Source organism: Parasteatoda tepidariorum, chromosome 7 (assembly GCF_982258835.1).
Source record: "Parasteatoda tepidariorum strain Cologne lab strain chromosome 7, Ptep-v5.0, whole genome shotgun sequence".
In the NCBI taxonomy this organism is placed as follows: Eukaryota; Metazoa; Arthropoda; class Arachnida; order Araneae; family Theridiidae; genus Parasteatoda; species Parasteatoda tepidariorum.
The window spans coordinates 39,636,280-39,657,355 of NC_141761.1; the positions used below are offsets into that span (position 1 = coordinate 39,636,280).

Consider the following 21,076-nt stretch of genomic DNA (forward strand, 5'->3'; position numbering starts at 1 on the left):
TTGATGTTTATCATTGAAATTAATTATTCAAATAGCATAACGTTTCAATAAATTAAACAAATCAGAATTTTTTAAACCCATATTAAATAATTTTTTTCAATAAGTGCACTCAATTATACCAATATCACCTTAATATCCATAAGCCATTAATATTCTATCATATCTAAATATCCATTTGCTTTCTTTTCTTCATTCACCGAGTTTGAAGAATGGGTATTCAGATAGTTGTTGTATATTTTATGAGACAAAGCAGAGCACAGCTGAATTGATTTTCCAAATAAATGAGCTATACTTTGAACTTTGAAATAACTGCGCCTTTTCTCCTTACACGTGCTATTCCAAAATCTCAAAAAAAGTAAAGGACAGATATGAGCAAAAAATAACAGCTTTAATAAGAAAAGAGAAGTAACTGGAGAAATTACAATTGTGACACATAGCCGAAAATGACGTTATTTCTTTAAAAGTAAGCTTTTAATAGCTTTCCTTTAACTCCTTTTTTCCTACATCATAAATACCATTAATAGCAGGTAATTAGCGAAAAAAAGTTCTAATTGCTTAGGTGCTTTTCGTCTAAATATCTTTTTTTAATACTTTTCATCCATGTTCCCGTGTGGTTTAATGTAATATTTGGTAAAATTTTGTAAAGTAAAATGGAAATAGACTTAACAGAAAAGTAGGTTATAATATTTTTATTAATATTTTATGAAACGTTTGTAAGATATATCTCGTAACTTTTTTTGTTAATATTTAGTTGTTAAAATATTTCACTTGAAATCATACTTTTACCCATTTAAGTTATCGTTATAATTTAAGACAGCTAACACGTCTTACATGTCAATGATTGCTTACATGTCGAAGTAAAAAATTTGAACAAAATTGAGCAAAGAATTCCTGAGATTTTAAATTCTCAGAGTTAATCTCCGTGTTAAATTCTGAGACTGAATTTTAAAATAATCGTACATTTAAAGTTTGATTTTTCAGCGAGTAATTGACCGATTTTGTTAAAATTTATCATTTACTATATAAAATTATATTCTTTGTAATGATGTAAAAATTAGTATACCTTACAATTCTAAATCTTTTCAACTATTATTAATATAAATAATTAAAAAAATTATAAGGGTAATTTTGAACGGACTTATATTTGGATAAACAAATTTTACAATTGCGGGGAAAATTTGTTCAATCCCTTTAATAATTCCAAATTTTTAACTACTCTTCTGACCGAACTATTGGTACTATATTTTGCAGATTGAGTGTCAGGAATTGAAATCAATCGAAGAAAATGTCTGTTTTATCAGATAAAGTACTTTTTTTGTCTGATTTCCTAACTTAAATGCCGTCTGCACTAGTTAATGAGTATATTTGAGACCTCTCGCATGAACCATTAAGATTTTCTCATATTTGTTTTAAACAATATTTTACAAGTTATTTTTTTATGCTAGGTATAAGCCGGTAAAGTTGGAATATACTTCATTTTCAACATCAGATTCAACGGAATCAGGCCGGGCTCCAATTATTTTAATACATGGGCTATTTGGTAATGTGTCGTCATGGAACCGTGTAAAGTCTGAAATAAGTAAGATGTCAAAAAGAAAGGTAAGATGAATCATTGTAATTTGAACTTTATTGAAAAAAAACTCTAAATGTTTAATTACATCAGGAACTCAAAATGTTTATGGAGTAGAATAATCTGAAATATTTTGGATAATGGAAAATGCTTCTTTTATATACTGACAAAAAAGTAGAATGAAAAGTATCATAATATATTAAATTTTACGTGTTTCTGCCTCTATGGGAACACGAGAAATCTAAGTAAATTTTACCGAAGTGCTTTGGTAATAATTTTGGTAAAATCAATTGTAAAATATTGTTTTGTAGTATGGGATTAATTTTAGTAAATAACTTGTAAAACCAAAATTCCAAGAAAACTGTTACCATATAAAAGGAAAAATTTCCAAATGAATGATTTAAATATCATATATTTTGGTTTTATTTACCGGAATTGCTTTTTGTCAGTATGGTAATATTACTAGAAATGTTTTATCTGTGAAAAGCATTCAAAATTATTTTTTATATAGAGAAAATACAATGATTGGTTAACTCTCTTTACCTACTACAAAGAATTTCTTATCAAGTTCAAAATATATAAAAGAATTTTTTAAAAAGTAATTATACATCGAAATTGAAATGCCTCAAATATTTTTTAATGCAGTGAAGAAAAAAATTTTACTGTTTGTAATTAATAGGCTTTATGGGCATAAATTTTTATTCGTTAGAAACCCACAAAAAATTATTTTTTTCCGATCTAAAATAATTGCCACAGTTAACTGTGCCAGAATTGTATACTTCCATGAAGAGAGCATCATAATAAATTTATTTCGACATTCAATATAAGCAAAATACTTTGAAGCTGATAATATTTCTTAATAGATTGGAAGTATGTGGTTTAATTAAGTAATTCATAAAAGAAAAATGAAGAAAAAACGTGACATAGTATATACTATTGGAAGGCAAAACATATCTTTTAAGTACAATAGTAAAATGTTAATGACAGAAATGGTGGTGTCTTTCTCGTAAGAGAAACTAGATAACTGCTAAAAAAAATGTTAAAATATTTAGCGTATATTTTAATAATGATCAAAATAATTTGAAGACGTATAATATGAATAATGCACCTGATTGGAGTGGTGAAATAAAAAATATTAAAAAATTTCGGGGTAGGTATTTTTTACAAGGTACTCTTAACAGTAAAAAAAAGATGTTTAGTAAAAATGAAAGGTATTAGAAATATGGCTCAAATAATTCCGAAATAAAAGATTCTGTGGTATCCTGTTACCCAAATAAGTAAATAAAAATAACCCAAAAATAAACCGTAAACTGGGAGAAACGTTTAAATATTCTCCTCTCTAGGCATATATCTAGGATACTCTCTAAATGCCTGCAATCTCATATTTTGAGTCGGATGAATGTTTCAAAAATAAAAATTATGTTTATTCAGTAAAAGTATGCTTTTTTTAAATAATTTTTGAGCTTAAATATTACACTTGAAAATTTTTCAAGCTATGGAGATTACAGTTTTATACATGAAAATATGATAATAAGGTCAAAAGTTATTCTTCATTTCTATGTGATTTTTTTCTCGTACTGTGTAGCTAATGAAACTAACATTAAGGTAATTGAAAGTATGACGAGGACTTTTTTTATTTAAAAAAGGGATAAGAGAATTGATAAGGGAAAAGAAAAGAAACGTTATTTTTTTAAATGATTGATTAGGCTGTCAGAAAAAGAGAATAATTTTCTTGAGCAATATATAAGGAATGTTGTTATTACTTTTGTCACCTTTTCAAATGGTCTAAAATTTCTTAAGTTTACGTATCTCTATTGCATATTTCTTCAATTTAAAACCCTCATTAAATTTTAGAAATATCACAACATTTTTATTTCTGTGCAAAGTAACTTTATCTATATATATCTATTTAATTCTGCTTTCAATAAAATCAGCATAATGAATACTATTTTTATTTATCATTTATTATATTCAAATGTTTAAATAATAAATAAATGATAAAAGTAATACGTACTTACTGAAACACTGTACTTTTAGGTATACTCTGTAACTCTTCGAAATCACGGAGAAAGTGAGTACACAGAGGAATTTACGCTAAAGCACATAACCTCAGATCTGCTGCAATTTATGCGAGACCAAGACATCAATCGAGCTATCTTGTTTGGTCACAGTATGGCAGGAAGAGCATGTATTGAATTAGCTCTCTTAAAGGTAAAATTTTGTTTGATGATGAAAATGCATATTTAATGCATTCTGTTCACTATTAGAATTTTTATTTTGAAATTATGGCAAAATAGCCGGCGGCTGACTGGCCATACAAATAACCATAAAATTTACGGTAAAGAACATTTTTTTTATCTTTACTGTTTTGAAACCGTTTGCAACTAGTATGGTTAAAAAAAACTATGAATACAAAACCATGTGGTCTTTTAACTACTTACAACTAGCATGGTTTCAAAAAATTGAAAAAAAATTAACTGGACTTTAGACGTAGTTCAGCAGATTTACAGTGCTGCCAACTATGCATGAATGAAAATACAGTATTCTAGTAACTCATGGTTACAAATCGGGGAGTGCAGGACACTGTTAATCCTTCATATGCTGAAAGGCATGGAGGAAATATTGTGACGTCGAAGCCTGGAATCAAACCCTAATTTTATCATTCTTTCTGTCGCGAGATTGACAGATTAGCACTCTCGGCTATAATCCGTACAAATCCGCAAAAAACAAAGTGGTTGCGTTAGTTGCGTCTAGTCAGTGCGATAAAATTCTGATTTTTTTAAAATCATTTTAATAAAAGGTTTTTCTCACACTTAACAGTTTGAAAACCTTCTTATTTATGATTATTTGACTTTTTTTAAAAATAATATTGCCCCTCTATTGTTTTAAAATAAGGTCATTTTTTTGTTTGTGAATCGAGATGCTTCAAAATAATCACCCCCTCTAAATAAGACAATTTGAAATCCTTTTTAAAATTAATTTTTAAGGATATTTACACGAAGGCTCCCAAATATTAATATCTAATTGAGCAAAAATACCTATTGATATTTTAATATATTTGTTTATTCAAATGGCTATTTTTTCGATCAATGTCAAAGAGCTTATTTAAAAACTTATAATATCATTAAAGATATATATATATTTGATTCCTTACGAAACAAAAGTATAAGAATGTTGTATAGTAATTTTTTTTACGATTGTTCCTACAAATATCTTCCGCTATACGAAACATCGCTGTTAAGCGAATATTATAGTTTTTATTTCTTTTTACTGTGCTATTTGCCTGTAACACTTTTTCACGAATATTAAACTGAATACTATCCGTTTTTATTTATCGACCAATGTTCAACATAAAAATGGTGCAAAATGTCAAGATGAAGAATAGCCACAGTTTTGTGAAAGAGTAAGAATATTTGTACTCTATTTTCTTCTTAAATTTTTGAAAAAATCCTCTTTGGGAATGCGAATTATTCGGTGAACTTAAAGATTTTCATTTAGGTGAGAAAAATATTACTAATTTCGCAATGCTTAAAATATCTGATAAATTTTCTAATTTTTAGAATATTTAAACTACACTGGTTATCATAAATTAAGGAAAAATCACAAAAATAGCGATAACTCTTTCAAAAGTAAGCCAAACCGTGCAAAATTTGCATATGTTGTCCACTAAGAGTAGCTGAGTAAAATTGCAATATGCAAATTAGTGGCGCTGCACTCGGCTTACGTCATCTGCCTGGAGCATAAAAGTCCAAGTTTGAGAGAAAGCACACAAATTTTACTGTGATTGCGACATTGAAAATCTGAGATAGCCAATTCGTAATAATGACCTCTAGGCATCATTTGCCTGAAGAACTACGATGGAGAGCCATCGGGAGACTAGAGGCAGGGCAGAGTCAATCAGAAGTGGCCAGATGGCTAAATGTGAGTCCATCTGTGGTTCATAGACTTTGGAGGCAATTTCAAACCACAGATTCGGCATCTAGGAGGTTCAGTCAAGGACGGCCAACTGTTACGACCAGTGCCGATGACCGATATTTGACATTAAGTGCACGCAGGAATAGAACCGCTACTCCGACACATCTTAGATCCTCTCTTGCTGCAGCCACCGGAAGGTTGGTGTCAACTTCAACTGTGCGCAGAAGGCTCCACGAAGGTGGTCTGTATGCGAGACGACCAGCCATTTGCGTGCCGCTCACATCACGCCATAGGAGAGACCGTTTGCAGTGGGCCCGACAACATGTCCACTGGACGTCAGATCAATGGAGGCCTGTTCTCTTTACGGATGAGTCCAGGTTTAGTCTAGAAAGTGACAGTAGACGTTATTTGATATGGAGAGAACCTGGGACCCGTTATCATCCATCAAACATCCGTGAAAGAGATGCATACGGAAGAGGCAGTGTCTGTGTTTGGGGAGGCATATCCTTAGGAGGGCGCACATACCTCCATGTCTTTCCAAGGGGAACCGTGAATGCTCAGGTTTATCGAGACAACATCCTTGATGCTTATGTGCGCCCATATGCCGGGGCAATTGGTGATTGCTTCCTGTTACAGGACGATAATGCAAGACCACACAGAGCTCGCATTGTTGATGATTATCTTCAACAGGAAACAATTACTCGCATGGAGTGGCCAGCTCGATCCCCGGACTTGAATCCTATCGAGCACGTTTGGGATGCTCTAGGGAGGCGTGTATCTGCCATCAATCCGCCCCCTCAGACCCTTGCCACGCTTGCAACTGCTTTACAAGAGCAATGGCTCTCACTTCCTATTGAACTGATAGACCGCATAATTGAAAGCATCACACATCGCTGTTTGTGCTGTATTGCTTCTAGAGGCAATCATATTCCATATTAAAGGTACTTTTTCTATTGCAAACCGATACTTCCAATTTGTTTATTTTATACATGTGCTAATTTCTATACTACTATTAATGTCTGATAATTTCTTTTTATGTTGTTTAATACCTTACTATGTGTTGTATATTGTGGGTAAGTTTCATAAAATTCCATGTGTAATTTCTTGAGTTATCGCGATTTTTGTGAATTTTCCTTAATTTATGATAACCAGTGTATTTGCTCATTTCAAAGTGCTGATAATTTTTTCAACAGGATAGAATAAGTTTGAAATTAATGCTTCCCTTTAAATATTGAAAATATGGCTTTTTTGTTTTCTTTCAAAAAAAGTCTTGAAGAACTTAAACACTTAAGAAAGTATCATATCACATCATGACTTTAATTTCTCTTATACTTTTTTGCAGCCTGAAATGGTAGAAAAATTAGTTATTGAAGATATTGTAATTAGTGATATACCAAATGAACTAATTTATAATTTAAAGAGTATGATGTCTGGCATGAAAAAAATTGTGTCTAATTTGCCAGTATACATGAATCTTAATGATGCGCACCTTATGGTGAGTCGTTTCATGCTGAAACATGTAGTTCAGGTAAATAGAAGAGGAATTTATTTATTTATTTATTTATTTATTTATTTATTTATTTATTTATTTATTTATTTATTTATTTATTTATTTTAATATCAATGTCAACTGGTTCAAAGAACATTGGATATTCAAATGCAATATTCAGACAAACGAATAAAATTGTGGCATTCGACAAAAAGGGAAATAAGAATTCACTTAGTTCATCAATTTATTTACTATTTATTTATTTATTTTAATATCACTGTCAACTGGTTCAAATAACATTGGATATTCAAATGAAATATTCAAACAAACAAATAAAAAAGTGGCATTCGACAAAAAGGGAAATAAAAATTCACCTTTATTACACTTTTAAATTAAGCTTAGCATTCAAAGCACAGTTTGTCATAGCTATGCCTCATAAACTTTTATTTAAAAGGAAATGCCAATAAGTATAATTTTTAAATTTGTTAAAGTTCAATACATATTAACCCGTTTTATCCCGAATTTTTATATTGAAGTGGTGCAAAAAGTGGTTTTATGAAAAAAGTGGTATAATATGTTATTCAACTAAATGGCTAATATCAACTATATTTGTTACCATTTCAGTTCGAAATGTCCCTGCACCTTATAGTTATACATCTAGGGATAAAAACTAAAATCACTAATAAATTATGGTGGAAGGGAAACTTTTAATTCTCCTAGATAAAAGACAAAATTGAAACAATTGTCCTACCACAATATATGTTTTTGAGAAAAGAAACTGTCCTATAAATATGACGCTGGGCACTAACAGGTTAATCAAGCTGTTATTTTTAAAAAGTCCACATACTGAAACTTTCGTTTAAAATCATTCTTAAAATTTTGAAACCGCTTTCAGGCACACGATTTTATTTGTAAAAAAAACATTACTTGTTATTATAAGTGACTCTTAAATATAATCATAAGGTTAATAAGATAGTAATTTATACTTCATAGTAATTTAATAGTAATTAAAACAGTAATTTATAAATAAACTGTCCCTATGGGTTGAGAAGGATATTCTTAAATGTCTGTAATAAGTGTAGCAAAAATGAACTTTAAACTAAATACATCAACCGTTTTAGTTTTTTATAAAATTTACAGCATGCGCTCTTGGTCTACTCTTCACATAAGTTTTATAACACACTTAGGACATTATTCTACATTAATTTGATTTTCATCACACTATTCTGAATATAAAATGGAAATATTTGGAAAATCATATAAAAATTGTCACGTGTGTTTAAGTCTCGCACACAAAGTAGCCATTACGGAATAAGATTGTGAATTTCGAATACAGTGATTATGCTAATTCCGTTATTTCTCTCTGCAAGTAAATATATTTGCAAAAAATGTATATACAGGGTGTCTCAGTTAAGCGTCTCAGAACTTCTAAGAGGGGTAGGGGGCATCCTGACGACTCGAAATCATATAGCAATGTGCGGTCGGAAATGCTTTCCTGAAGCGGTGACGTACACAGAAGCACCATAAGGAAAAGAGACCGTAAGTGAAAACTCGCTATAATAATACATTGAAAAAATTATATGGTACATGGGCCAAAGTAAGTGTTCGAAGTTTCTGCCTAAGGCTACAATATACACCTCACATCTCCGGCGCATGGACATTCGAACATTCTGCGATACTCCAAGCATATCTCGCAGGCAGCTACTGCGATTCTTGCAACCAGCATTATCAGCAGGGGTGTCATAAACCAGTGTTTTCATATGACTCCAGAAATCAAGACATGATAGGTCGGGTGACCGAGGAGGCCATATAATTTTTTCAATGTATTATTATAGCAATTTTTCACTTACGGTCTCTTTTCTTTATGGTGCTTCTGTGTACGTCACCGCTTCAGGAAAGCATTTCCGACCCCACATTGCTATATGATTTCGAGTCGTCAGGATGCCCCCTACCCCTTTTAGAAGTTCTGAAACGCTTAACTGACACACCCTGTAAGGCAGTTCTCGGGCAGTACTTTCATTTGTGATCAAGTTATTTATCTGAGAATGGTTCTGATGAAAATATTACCGCAAGACGAGAATTAACAAACTTTGAACGTGGAATGAGAATTGGAGTTAGATGTATGAGATGTTCTGCATGACAACAATCACATTACGTTAAATTACCACAAGCATGAATGTGGGACATAAAATTCCGCTTGGATAGTGCCACTTAATTCGGCTGTAATAAGATAGGGTTGCAAAAGACCGACTCTAACCTCTATCGAAAGCACGATATCACGTTCAGCCCCTCTGATGGGTTTGTGACCAAATTAGTTGGACTCTAGACGACTGGAAAACTGTAATTTGTACATATTAGTCAAGAATTTAACTGGATAGATCTGATGAGACAGCACGCGTGTGGCGCAGACCCCACTTAATTAATCCCCGCATACACTCAATTTGTCAACAAGGCGCTGTTCAATATCTAGGTTCCATAATGATATACACTACTTTTTCAAGGCATGGCCAGAGTCCTATGGTCCAATTGCATCGATCATTGACTGGAAATGCTTATGTTCAGATACTTGGAGATCACTGGCAGTCATTCATGGACTTCATGTACCCAAATAACAGTGGAATTTTTATGGATGACAATGCAATAGTCACCTGGCTTTAATTCTCCGTGACGGGTTTGAAGAACATTCTAGACGATTTCAGCAAACTATTTAGCCGTCTAGATCATCCGACATGAATCCCATCCAAGATTTATGGGATACAATTGAGAGGTTAGCTTATCTACTAAATCCTGTAACCAGATATTTTTCGCGATTATGGATATTTATTGTTGCTGCAGTTCCTTGAGCAAAAAGAAGCCAAGCACAATATTAGGAGATATCAAGACTTTCGTCACCTCATTTTATATAATACAAAATATTCTCTCTCTCACTCTGTATATACATATATATATATATATATATATATATATATATATATATATATATATATATATATATATATATATATATATATATATATATATATATATATATATATATATATATATATATATATATATATATATACTGTATATATATATATATATATATATACAGAGTGAGCCAGTCAAACCTGCATTTTTGAAAAGGGTGGGAGAGTCATGAAAGGGGGCTTGAGCGTTTTACACAGGTTACCGTTGTGTCTCCACAACTAAGCATTTCATTCACCATGGAGCAATGGTCTAAACAACAACGTTCGTTCGCTGTGAAAGCGTTTTACCAAAGTGGTAGTTGTGCAGCCGCTCAGCGTCGTTTCCGGACGAATTTTTAAATTAATCGAAATAGGCCCGTGGCGTCTGTTAATTCAATCAAATTGTGGGTGAAAAACTTTGAAGCAATTGGTGAAACAATTGGTGAAGCAATTGGTGATCAAAAGAATTCTTCAGCGTATACTCCGTGATGTGATGGGCAGTTTCAGAAATCGCCTACAAGAATGTCTCGATCGGGATGGACACCATCTTACTGGCGTTATTTTTAAACAGTGAATGTTGTTTCTTAAAAGCTTTTTAATGTGGATTGAGATAGTAACAAGAAAATTTTGAAATATCCATCCGTTTATTTTTTAAAGTCATTTCAAAAATGCAGGTTTGACTGGCGGCTCACCCTATATATATATATATATATATATATATATATATATATACTAGCTGACCCGGCAAACGTTGTTTTGCCATATGATTTATTTCTAGAGTATGAAAATATATCTTATTTATTGTAAGTGTGTGCGTATGTGGTATGTGAGTGACAGTGGCATGGAGCGCTGTGAACGATGACGGAAGGTGAAAATAACAACACACCAAATAATAATTTTTTAAATTTATTGTAACTTTTTTTTATAAATTATATATACAACTAATTCTGAAAATATTAGTAAACAATATTAATCTCTTAGTGCAATGGAGTGTACAATATTTTTTGTCATTCCGTCTTTTGCTAACACAAATAAACTGGATGGTTTACCCACTCGAGAGCATGCCACGTATAATTGTCCGTGTGAAAAACATGGTGTGCTCAAATCTAAGCCACAAACAGACATTGTTTGGCCTTGAGATTTATTAATAGTCATTGCAAATGCCAATCTAATGGGGAATTGAATGCGTTTAAATTGAATAGGCACATCTGTGGGTATAATAGGGATTCGTGGAAGTAATACACTTTCACCCCGGAATTTTCCATTTAAAATAATGACTTCGATAACGTTGTTCATTAATTTTTTAACGACCAATCGCGTGCCGTTGCACAGCTGTGGTGGGTTCAAATTACGAAGCAAAATAACAGGAGATCCAACTTTAAGTACTAAATTATGCGGTGGCATGCCTGGTAAATCCAATGAATTTAAAAACTCTGTTGGAAAATATGCAGCTTCCATAGGATCGCAAACTGCATCAACGGATTTGTATGTCACCATGTTACCTGGCAATAACTGTTGTATTTTCAGATTCAATTCGTTGACGTCCACATTTTTTGCTGCTAAAATCGCCCTTTCAGCAAGCCACTCATGATTAATGTATTGCGTGTGTAAATCGGGAAATATAAGGTTAATGAGAGCATCTTTTGAATCAATGATTGTGCAGAAATCCTCCGGTAATTTTATGCATCCTGTCTCATCCTTGGTAACTTTTCCATCACCGATATCTAGCAATTGTTTTGAGAATGTTTCAGCAGATGGATCCTGAAGCATTTGGACTCGCATATTTACTGTTAGTTGAACTTTTTCAACATTATTCCACAGTGGAGATGATTTCAAGCAAGCATTGATCTCATCAGCGTACGTTGAACGCGGAATGACGGGAAGTGTTTGCCTGAAATCACCTGAAAGGAGTAGCAGAGTGCCGCCAAATAATTTGTCATTGTTCTTTATATCTTTCAATGTCCTATTCAACGCCTCAAGCGAATGTTTGTGTGCCATTGTGCATTCATCCCAGATGATAATTTTACAGTGTTTCAACACTGTGGCCATAGACGATTGCTTTTTTATGCTGCACGCTGCGTCCGGGTTGTTTTGAATATTTAGTGGCAGCTTAAATACTGAATGAGCTGTTCTGCCTCCATCCAATAAAGTTGCCGCAATGCCAGATGATGCAACGGCCAACGCGATGCCATTATTTGATCGTATTTCAGCGAGAATTAGCGAAATAATAAATGTTTTGCCAGTTCCACCTGGTGCTTCCAAAAAAAAATCCACCTTGACCTGCCGAAACTGCGAGCATAATGCGGTCATATATGTTCCTTTGTTCCTCATTCATCAGTGGAACATTGCGAGTCACAATAGCTGTCATTTCTACTGTATTGTAATGAAGTTCACGATTCATGTCATTGTTTAAAAAATCAGATGCACTTCGATTTGGCGAAAGCATACCGAAATGACTGAGAGGCAAGTTGGCAATAGTAATGCAAAGATCCTCAATAGCAATCAGTGCTTCATTGTACATAGCATCGCTGAATGCTATCGTTAGATCGTTACAACGTGTGCGATGGTGATACAGTATATCATCAGTCATCGAATCTTTGTGATTATCCCATAAAGTTTCTATTCTGCCCGGGAAACATGTAGTTAATACTATAGCGAATAGTACACGAATTTGCTTAGCAGTACAGTTCAATGCTGCTTCAGCAAGCATACATTCCCACTGGTTGTCATCTTCCAGCAAGCCGAGTGCAAGGCATGCATCTTTATACGTTGGATGCTGATGCCCATCGACTTTACGTATATCGCGAAATGACAATGAGCCGGTGACATTAACCAACAACAGTCGAAGATAAAAGCACTCAGTCTGCCTTGGATTGACTGTAAATACTCTCCCCAAGGCGTTTGATTTGAATAAACCGGGACATGCTTCAACCGGTGTGCCTTGCTTGCGGGGTATCCATTTTTTTGTTTGAGACCATATGAAATAGTGTGGTACTTCTGAGTAAAGTAATGTCCGTGCAAAAGCACCAAAAGCATCAGCACGATTACACAATTCAAAAAATTCGGTGAGTGTAGTTCTTGGTGGATTTACAGCTCTGTCAATCGCTGTCTCGTTCGTGAAATATACGCGCTGACCGTTTTCAAGATGGACGGCTAAATGAATAACGGTTGGATCCCGTTCATGAATTGGGAAACCAAAAATACGCCAAACTGCTTCATTGGAGCTGATGTACCGGCCAATTTGGTACAGCGTTATTTCATTGTTGTTATTCACTGGAGGGGCAGTCACATTGGTATTTTCAACTCGAAATACTGCCATATCACTGCCTTTATTCACATACTTGCAAATATATTTGATGCTCTTCACTGAACTACAAAACTCTACATTAATATGAGCTTGGAATGTTTTGCTCAGTAGAGGTGAATAAGGCACCACCCAACGATTGTCAATGTCAATGTCGATGTTGCTGATATTTTTAATAAACGATTGTCCGCCATTATCGGAATTTCTTCGACGATATATTGGATATCCGTCAACATTTGTGATCGTATCGTTAGTGAAATTTTTAGGAAACCCTTTGGTACATTTTCCATTTGCCATACACGGCGATAAACGATTAAAATTGCCGCATGGGCCATGAATCATGTTAACTGTAACAATATCAAACAGCAATTGATCAGTAGACGGATTTGGAATTTCCGCAGAAATTACACTATCGATTTCTTCAGGACGTATTTTGTTGATTAACCAAATCAAAATGTGCGCATGAGGTAATCCCCTCTTTTGCCATTCAACCGAATACATCCAGCAACGTGTAGGACCAAATACTTGTAATTTCGTAATGAAACTTATTAAAGACTTTAACTTTTGTCTGAATACACGTGCTGTAATGTCATGACGATGTATTGCATTTTGGCCGGGAAAAAGCAATGATGTAATCTCTGGCCATTTAGGATTACACTTGAACGTGATAAACAAACACGGTCGTCCGTACTCGCGCACGTAAGCCAGAGCATCCTGGATATATTCTTGCATATGACGTGGGCTGCCTATATACGATGATGGTAGAATGACCGAGTTACCAATTTCGGCGGCATCGGCGCTACTGACAATAGCGTCTCGCAAGTGAATGTATTCTTCAGCACGCAGCTGTTGTTGATTATATCGCAAGTATCGTAGTCGTTCACTCTCTATCTTCACGTACATGTCGACCATGAATTGTTGACAAAGCTCACGATATCGTAGAATGATGTTGTCCTGACCGCGTCTATTCATCAACTGATACGCATAATAATCCTTCGCACTAACATTCTTGTTTGTTTCGGCTCCTGTAATAATATATACTAATAAATATAATTATAAATAAATAATAAAAATATAATTATAAATAAATAATAAAAATACAATTATAATTCATGAATAATTATAAATCATTAATAAATATAATTGAAATTAATTAACATTAGTTTAGTTTGATAAATTGAAATTAATTAAGTTCTTTGTTAAATGAGTAATGTTCAAGTCCACAATGAATGAAGTACCTGTTGCGGGATCACGTTGTTTAATATTTACGCAATATCCATCTTGTCCCTTCCAAAAAATTAGCGGATATTGGAGAGCGTCATATGAACGGTGTGTTTCAGCAATGAACTGGAGATTATTATTTCTTCTACGAATCACGATTTGTCGTGCAGTTGTTCGATCGCCAACCATGATTCCAGCAACGTCGTCAACAACAGGTGCATTGAATCTACGAATATGCTCTCCAACAGGTGTTTTATCAGGGCTGATGACAATAGCGTGATGATCACTTTGTAATTTAGGCAAGTGTGATTTGAATATTTTCAATAATTCATTGTGCTCATTCAATAGAGCGTCCAGCTCACCAACGATGCGTTTGGCAAAAAAAGAATTGAGGTGATTGTATTCACAACGTGCGTCTACGCGCGCATCTTTGCCGCCCATGAAATAGATTTGCAAAAATTTATGCGCTTCGTTTGGCATTGGCAGCAATGAGCCCACTTTGTGATAAATTTGACCTTTGACTTTAAATGTTGAATTGAAGTGTTGACCATATACCGTATTATTTTTAACTATTTCTGTTGCTCCGAATGATGTCATTTGGAAACAGGAATTGAATGTCCGAATTGATTTCAGGAACACATTTGAATCTGGATTCGTGCCAAACAGTAAACCCTTTAATGGTTCAGGTGGTGTATCAATTACATGTAGTTGTACCTTTCCTGATGAGCAACACATCCCGGCTGGCTCATTTTTGAACTTAAGAGCATTGCAATGCAGGCATTCCTTGTCCATAGCACCAATTATGACTTTTGAATGAGCATAATATTCAACATTAGGCTCATACTCGAATGCTAGGCGCAGGAAAGACTGAGAGTTAAAAGATCGATGTGCCTGTTGGCGTTGTTGTTCATTTACTCTTAGTCTGTTAAATGTGAGTCGGCGCGATCGTCTTTGTTCCAATCTTCTTTCTTCATTTCGGTCAGCTCGTGCATCTTCTGATTCTACTTGATGCAATCGTGCCATGCTCTCACGTGCATCAGTATTGTCTTGCTGGATTTGTTCTGCGTTTCTTTCGGCTCTTGCATTCTGCATGAATGTAGCTTGACATGTTTTACGGCCCAAAGAAGCCCCTCTACGTCGTTTTGGCATTGTTTGCTGTTAAAAAAAAATTAAATTACTTAATGATGAAAAAAAGTATTATGTATTTATTTATATTTTATTTAAGTTATAATTCTTTTGGAGCGTTTGGATGAGAGTAAACTTTGTGAGCTGCGCGCGCAGAAAACGACAGGATAAAGTTAGCCATAGAATGAAATTAATTAAAAATATATATTTTTACTTAAATAATACCTTTTTGATTGATTTTAATATTTATATTTGATCATTACAGCATTTTTATTATTTTAAATTTTTTTCCATACGCCAAAAAAGCATAACTTCTAACGCATATACATAAGTACACACACACTTTTTTAATTTAACATACTTTTCATGATATTTCTCTTTTGAAATAACAGAGCAGAATTACTCTTAAAATCAATAATTGTATCAATTATTTATAAAATAGGAATGAATAATGACAGCTCTGCAGATTAATAAATTAATAAAAATTTACTTGAGAATAACACTTAAATAGTAAAATGATATTTGTAAACGTATGATGAAAAACAGCATAGTAGTAATGTGTTTATTTATCTTTTATTACTTAACCTACCTTTCGCAATATTTTTCCTTCAGAATAATACAGTAGAAATACTCTTAATATTAATAATTATTATTAATATTTACAGCACTGCAAATTAATAATAATTACACGGAAATGATAATTGTAAACGTCACAACGGCGTTCGATGTACAAACAATAATAATGGCCGAAATTTTTCCGAAAACTGCGTGAGAAGTGAGATACTGCTTATTGCAAACCTGCCAACTTTTAATCCTTTTGAGGATGATTTTACCCTGCGGTAGTTAAGCGGAATTTAAATTATAATTTTAGACAGAAATATTCGCTGTATTTAAATCAAGCTTATGCGTACTTTTACAATAGTATTACATATTAATATATATGCTTAATTTTTTTAAAAATAGTAGTGGATCAAAAAGATAATAAATTAAGTTTATAAATGCAAGGAATATATAGAAAGCATACATTTTGCTACTAATTGAAATAAAGAAATAAAATTCTACCTGGTTGTCGTCTTCCAGCAAGCCGAGTGCAAGGCATGCATCTTTATACGTTGGATGCTGATGTCCATCGACTTTACGTATATCTTGAAATGACAATGAGCCGGTGACATTAACCAACAACATTCGAAGATAAAAGCACTAAGTCTGCCTTGGATTGACTGTAAATGCTCTCCCCAAGGCGTTTGATTTGAATAAACCGGGACAACGGCCTTCATCGGTGTGCCTTGCTTGCGGGAAGTCCATTTCTTTTTGTTTGAGCCCATGTGAAATAGTGTGGTACTTCTGAACAGAGTAATGTCTGTGCAAAGGCATCAAACGCATCCGCACGATTACACAATTCAAAAAAATTCGGTGAGTGTAGTTCTTGGTGGATTTATAGCTCTGTCAATCGCTGTCTCGTTCGTGAAATATACGCGCTGACCGTTTTCAAGATGGACGGCTAAATGACTAACGGTAGGATCATGAATAGGGAATCCAAAGTTGCGACAAACAGCTTCATTGGAGCTGATGTACCGGCCAATTTGGTAGAGCGTTATTTCGTCGTTGTTATTCACTGGAAAAGCGGTCACATTGGTATTTTCAACTCGAAATACTGCCATATCACTGCCTTTACTCACATACTTGCAAATATATTTGATGCTCTTCTTTTAAGGGCGAGCATAAGTATTAGAGTTTAAAGTGAATTGTTGCAACGTGCGTGAATATTACTTTTTGATTTATCAGGTTTCTATGTCTAGTTTGGATTGGAATATGATTAAATAAAGATATATTTAAAATATACGTTAAATCTGTCCAAAAAATGAAAAAAAAATTAGTTATAAACCTATTCTCATACCTACTGAATATACATATAAAATTTCATCAAAATCGATCCAGCCGTTTAGGAGGAGTTTAACCACTAAAACTGTGACAAGAGATTTTTATATATATATATATATATATATATATATATATATATATATATATATATATATATATATATATATATATATATATATATATATATATATATATATATATATATATATATATACATATATATATATATATTGCACATAATTTTCTTGCAGTTTGCTGCTAATAGAATGTCATATGATGTAGAGAAGACACTGCTATTTAAAAAGAATGAGAAAAATGGTTCATTTGAGTTCTGCAGTAATGTTGATGTACTTTTGAAAAGTCTTGATTCGATACATCTTTATTCGAATGACCTTTCAGTCGCCACTGTTTTTCCGGGAAAAGCGCTATTTTTAAAAGGACAGTACTCACTTATGCCCGTGTAAGTAAAAATTCTATTAAGTAAAAATTTATGACCTATGAGGTCATCTATACCCTCACTCAGAAATTTATGCTATTAAAAATAGTTACCGGATTTCATGTTATTACATACAGGGGTAGGACGCTTCTATACTAACTCATTTTCTTCATTAAAATAATTAGAGAATCATTTTAAAACTTTAGAAGTGTTGGAGCCATGTGATTTCTTATATATATCAATAAAAATTAAAACTTTTAACTAAAGACCGGAAGTAAATTATGAACGAAAACAATATTTTTGAACACACTATGCGAAAAATTCAGCGACAGGCTTTTGAGTCATGTTCGTGTATTATCATATGAAATAACAGAAGAATATTTCGCAAGCCTAGCTTAAATATTCATGAAGATATGGGGATTTTATGAATAAAACAAATTTTTTGACTTACGCTTTTTTGCTAATACTGCAGAAATATTAAATAAAATTAAACAAAATTTTTCAGTCAATTTTTAATTATAAAAATTAAAATTCAAAAACAAATTTTACAAATTGCGCAAGATTTAAAGTAATATTTTCTTACTGTGCCAGCACGATAATTTTTTTTAACAATTTTGTTTTGAATCGAATTTGATATCTTGTGAAAAAAAGTTTGATTTAAATATTGTGAAAATTTGAAAATCTTCTACTGATATTTTTAGTTTTTGTTAAATTGGAAAGGAAGTTTTGAGTGGTAAGGGGCTTTCCAATTTTTTTTCTACTGTTAAACAAGATTTATGAAATATGACAACGGCATTATATAGGACCACAACCTATTAAATAATATTTAACTTTCTAGTACCATCAAATTTGCTATTTGGACAATCATTTTAGGGTCTTATTGTCATGAAATTTTATTTTATAATACAAAAGAAAATTTAAAGGAAATTTATAGAAGGGTTGTACAAAAGTGTTTGTACAACCCTTGTAAAATGCGAATTTAAACTAGCTTTCTATTTGCCAAAGTTAAAGCGTGTTTGACTTTAATAACCTTTAAAAAAAATTCAAACCATTGGGTTTAACCAGGGGTTGTACAAAAGTGTTTGTACAACCCCTGTAAAATGCGGATTTAAACCAGCTTTCTATTTGTCAATGTTAAAGCTTGTTTGACTTGAATAACCTTTTAAAAAAATTGATTTTAACTTACACTTTTTGTTAATTGAAGTCGAAGTATTTTTGTCAAATCAATAGTAACCATACAGTTTTCAATAGTACAGTTTCAGTATACAAATTCTTGGTATCATATGTTTTATTCTATAAGGTGGAATATTTGTCGAAAAGTTCTATTTTTACTCCAGTTGACTGTCACTATTCAAACAAGACGTTAGGTTTCATTCTAATTAACTCGATTGAAATTTTTAGTTCCACATAAATTAAAATATCGAAAAGACGCCCACATAAATCTGCTTAATGTAACATAAGGCATGATTCAATCAAAAATCTACTGTATGGTGGTGATTTACTAGGCATCCATTTTTGAGACCTTTACAAGTAAGTTAAATTGCGATTTAAGAGGATGTTAAAACGCGAGAAAGCCTTTCATGAAGAATTCCGTTTCCCCAACAAAACTTATAATTACCCAATGATTAATTCCTTACATAATTTGTTTGTACATTGATATTTTGAGGAGAAATAAATATCATTTGAATTTTAATGGTTTACCCCAAATTTATCAAAATTTCCTTTTTCTATACTGATTTCTTTTACCCTGATTTTTTTTATCCTTTTTACTATACTTTTTTCTACTAGTTTCAAGTTACAGAAGGAAAATTTATAAGAAAAGATTTCAATCGAAACATAGTGTTATCTTATTACTTCTGGACTGTCTTAAGAAGCCGACCAGCCTGTGTAGGGGGCAGGGAACTGCCCTTACATCACAAAGGTCCTGGGTTCGAATCCCGGGCAAGGCATGGATGTTTCTTTTTCTCTCTGTGTGTTCTGTGTCCTTTCTCCTTTGTGTGTGAATGTGACCCGTCCTATAAACGGGTTGTGGTTGTGTGAATGGCGTGGCAGAAGTCGAATTTCTAGCCATAGATGGCGCCACTGAAAAGAAACAGGAACAGTCCCACCCCCACTGCCTAAACAGGCATACGACAAAAAAAAGACAAAAAAAACTGTCTTAAGATCTCCGGTTGCAAGCATATCGTTAGCTATTGTCATTGATTACTGTCATTTATAACTTATGGGGCACAGTAGTTTCCCTGTCAATAACTTTTGATGCTTCCGTATTACGATGCACAGTATAACTCTGTTATGTTAGCACATATAATTTACAGAATTACCCTTTCTTAAAATGTACATATCTTCCGCATCCCCAAAGTCTCAGACCTGATCTTTTGTATGTCGAGCAAATCACTCTTGATTCATCATAACGTCAAGAATTGAGGGCACCTCTATATCATCCACTGCTATTATTTCCTTTGCTCACTGTTTATAATGCGTTAACGCCGATATGGACGGTGATCATATTAATACGATTGGATTTTGCATATGATTTCATTTTTTATGCGTCAGTGAACATAGCTCAAGAGTCCAAAAATTTTTTTTAATTTTAAATTACTGACATTTTTAAAAAGTACTAATTAAGATGTGTACTCATGTTTGCACAAAAGTGTTTCATTTCTTAAAGCTACTTTATTTAATTTTATTTATTTATTTGTACAGAGAGAAGGACAAAAATTTGATTCTGAAACATTTCCCTCGTGCAGAATTTTCAGTTGTAAAAGGAGCTTTTCACTGCATACATGCTGAGAATCCTGCAGAATTCATCAGAGTTGTAACTAAATTTCTGATGTCTTAGATTTTATTTACTAACATTTGTACAATTTATTATTTCTCATTTTTAAATATCATATAATAAAAATAAACATTTAGATTCTAGTTTCCGGCCTTATTTTTTTCTGTTAAAATAACATATTACTCAACGTTTGTATTTATCTAATTAAAATTTTACTTGTCCATTTAAAATGCAATATTACATATACATTGTTATTACTTTGTTTCATCATCTCTTATACAGTTAGCAAGAAATGATTGATATATCTATAGAGTCCATTGTTATTAAATTAGTTCTCTTTCGAAATCGCAATTTCTTACATTCGCTGAAATAAATTTTACGGTGAAGATTAATAATATTTTATGCACATGA

At 32.9% G+C, this 21,076-nt stretch overlaps 1 protein-coding gene across 1 annotated transcript; it reads left to right on the forward strand.

Moving 5' to 3' along the window:
• Positions 1-522: 522 nt before the first annotated feature.
• Positions 523-20,808, forward strand: LOC107438815 (sn-1-specific diacylglycerol lipase ABHD11). Its single transcript, XM_016051193.4, has 6 exons — positions 523-673; positions 1,446-1,599; positions 3,608-3,781; positions 6,828-7,013; positions 17,705-17,913; positions 20,593-20,808. The coding sequence occupies exons 1-6, from the start codon at positions 651-653 to the stop codon at positions 20,726-20,728; spliced, it is 882 nt and encodes a 293-aa protein (XP_015906679.3). The 5' UTR covers positions 523-650; the 3' UTR covers positions 20,729-20,808.
• The last annotated feature ends 268 nt before the right edge of the window (positions 20,809-21,076 follow it).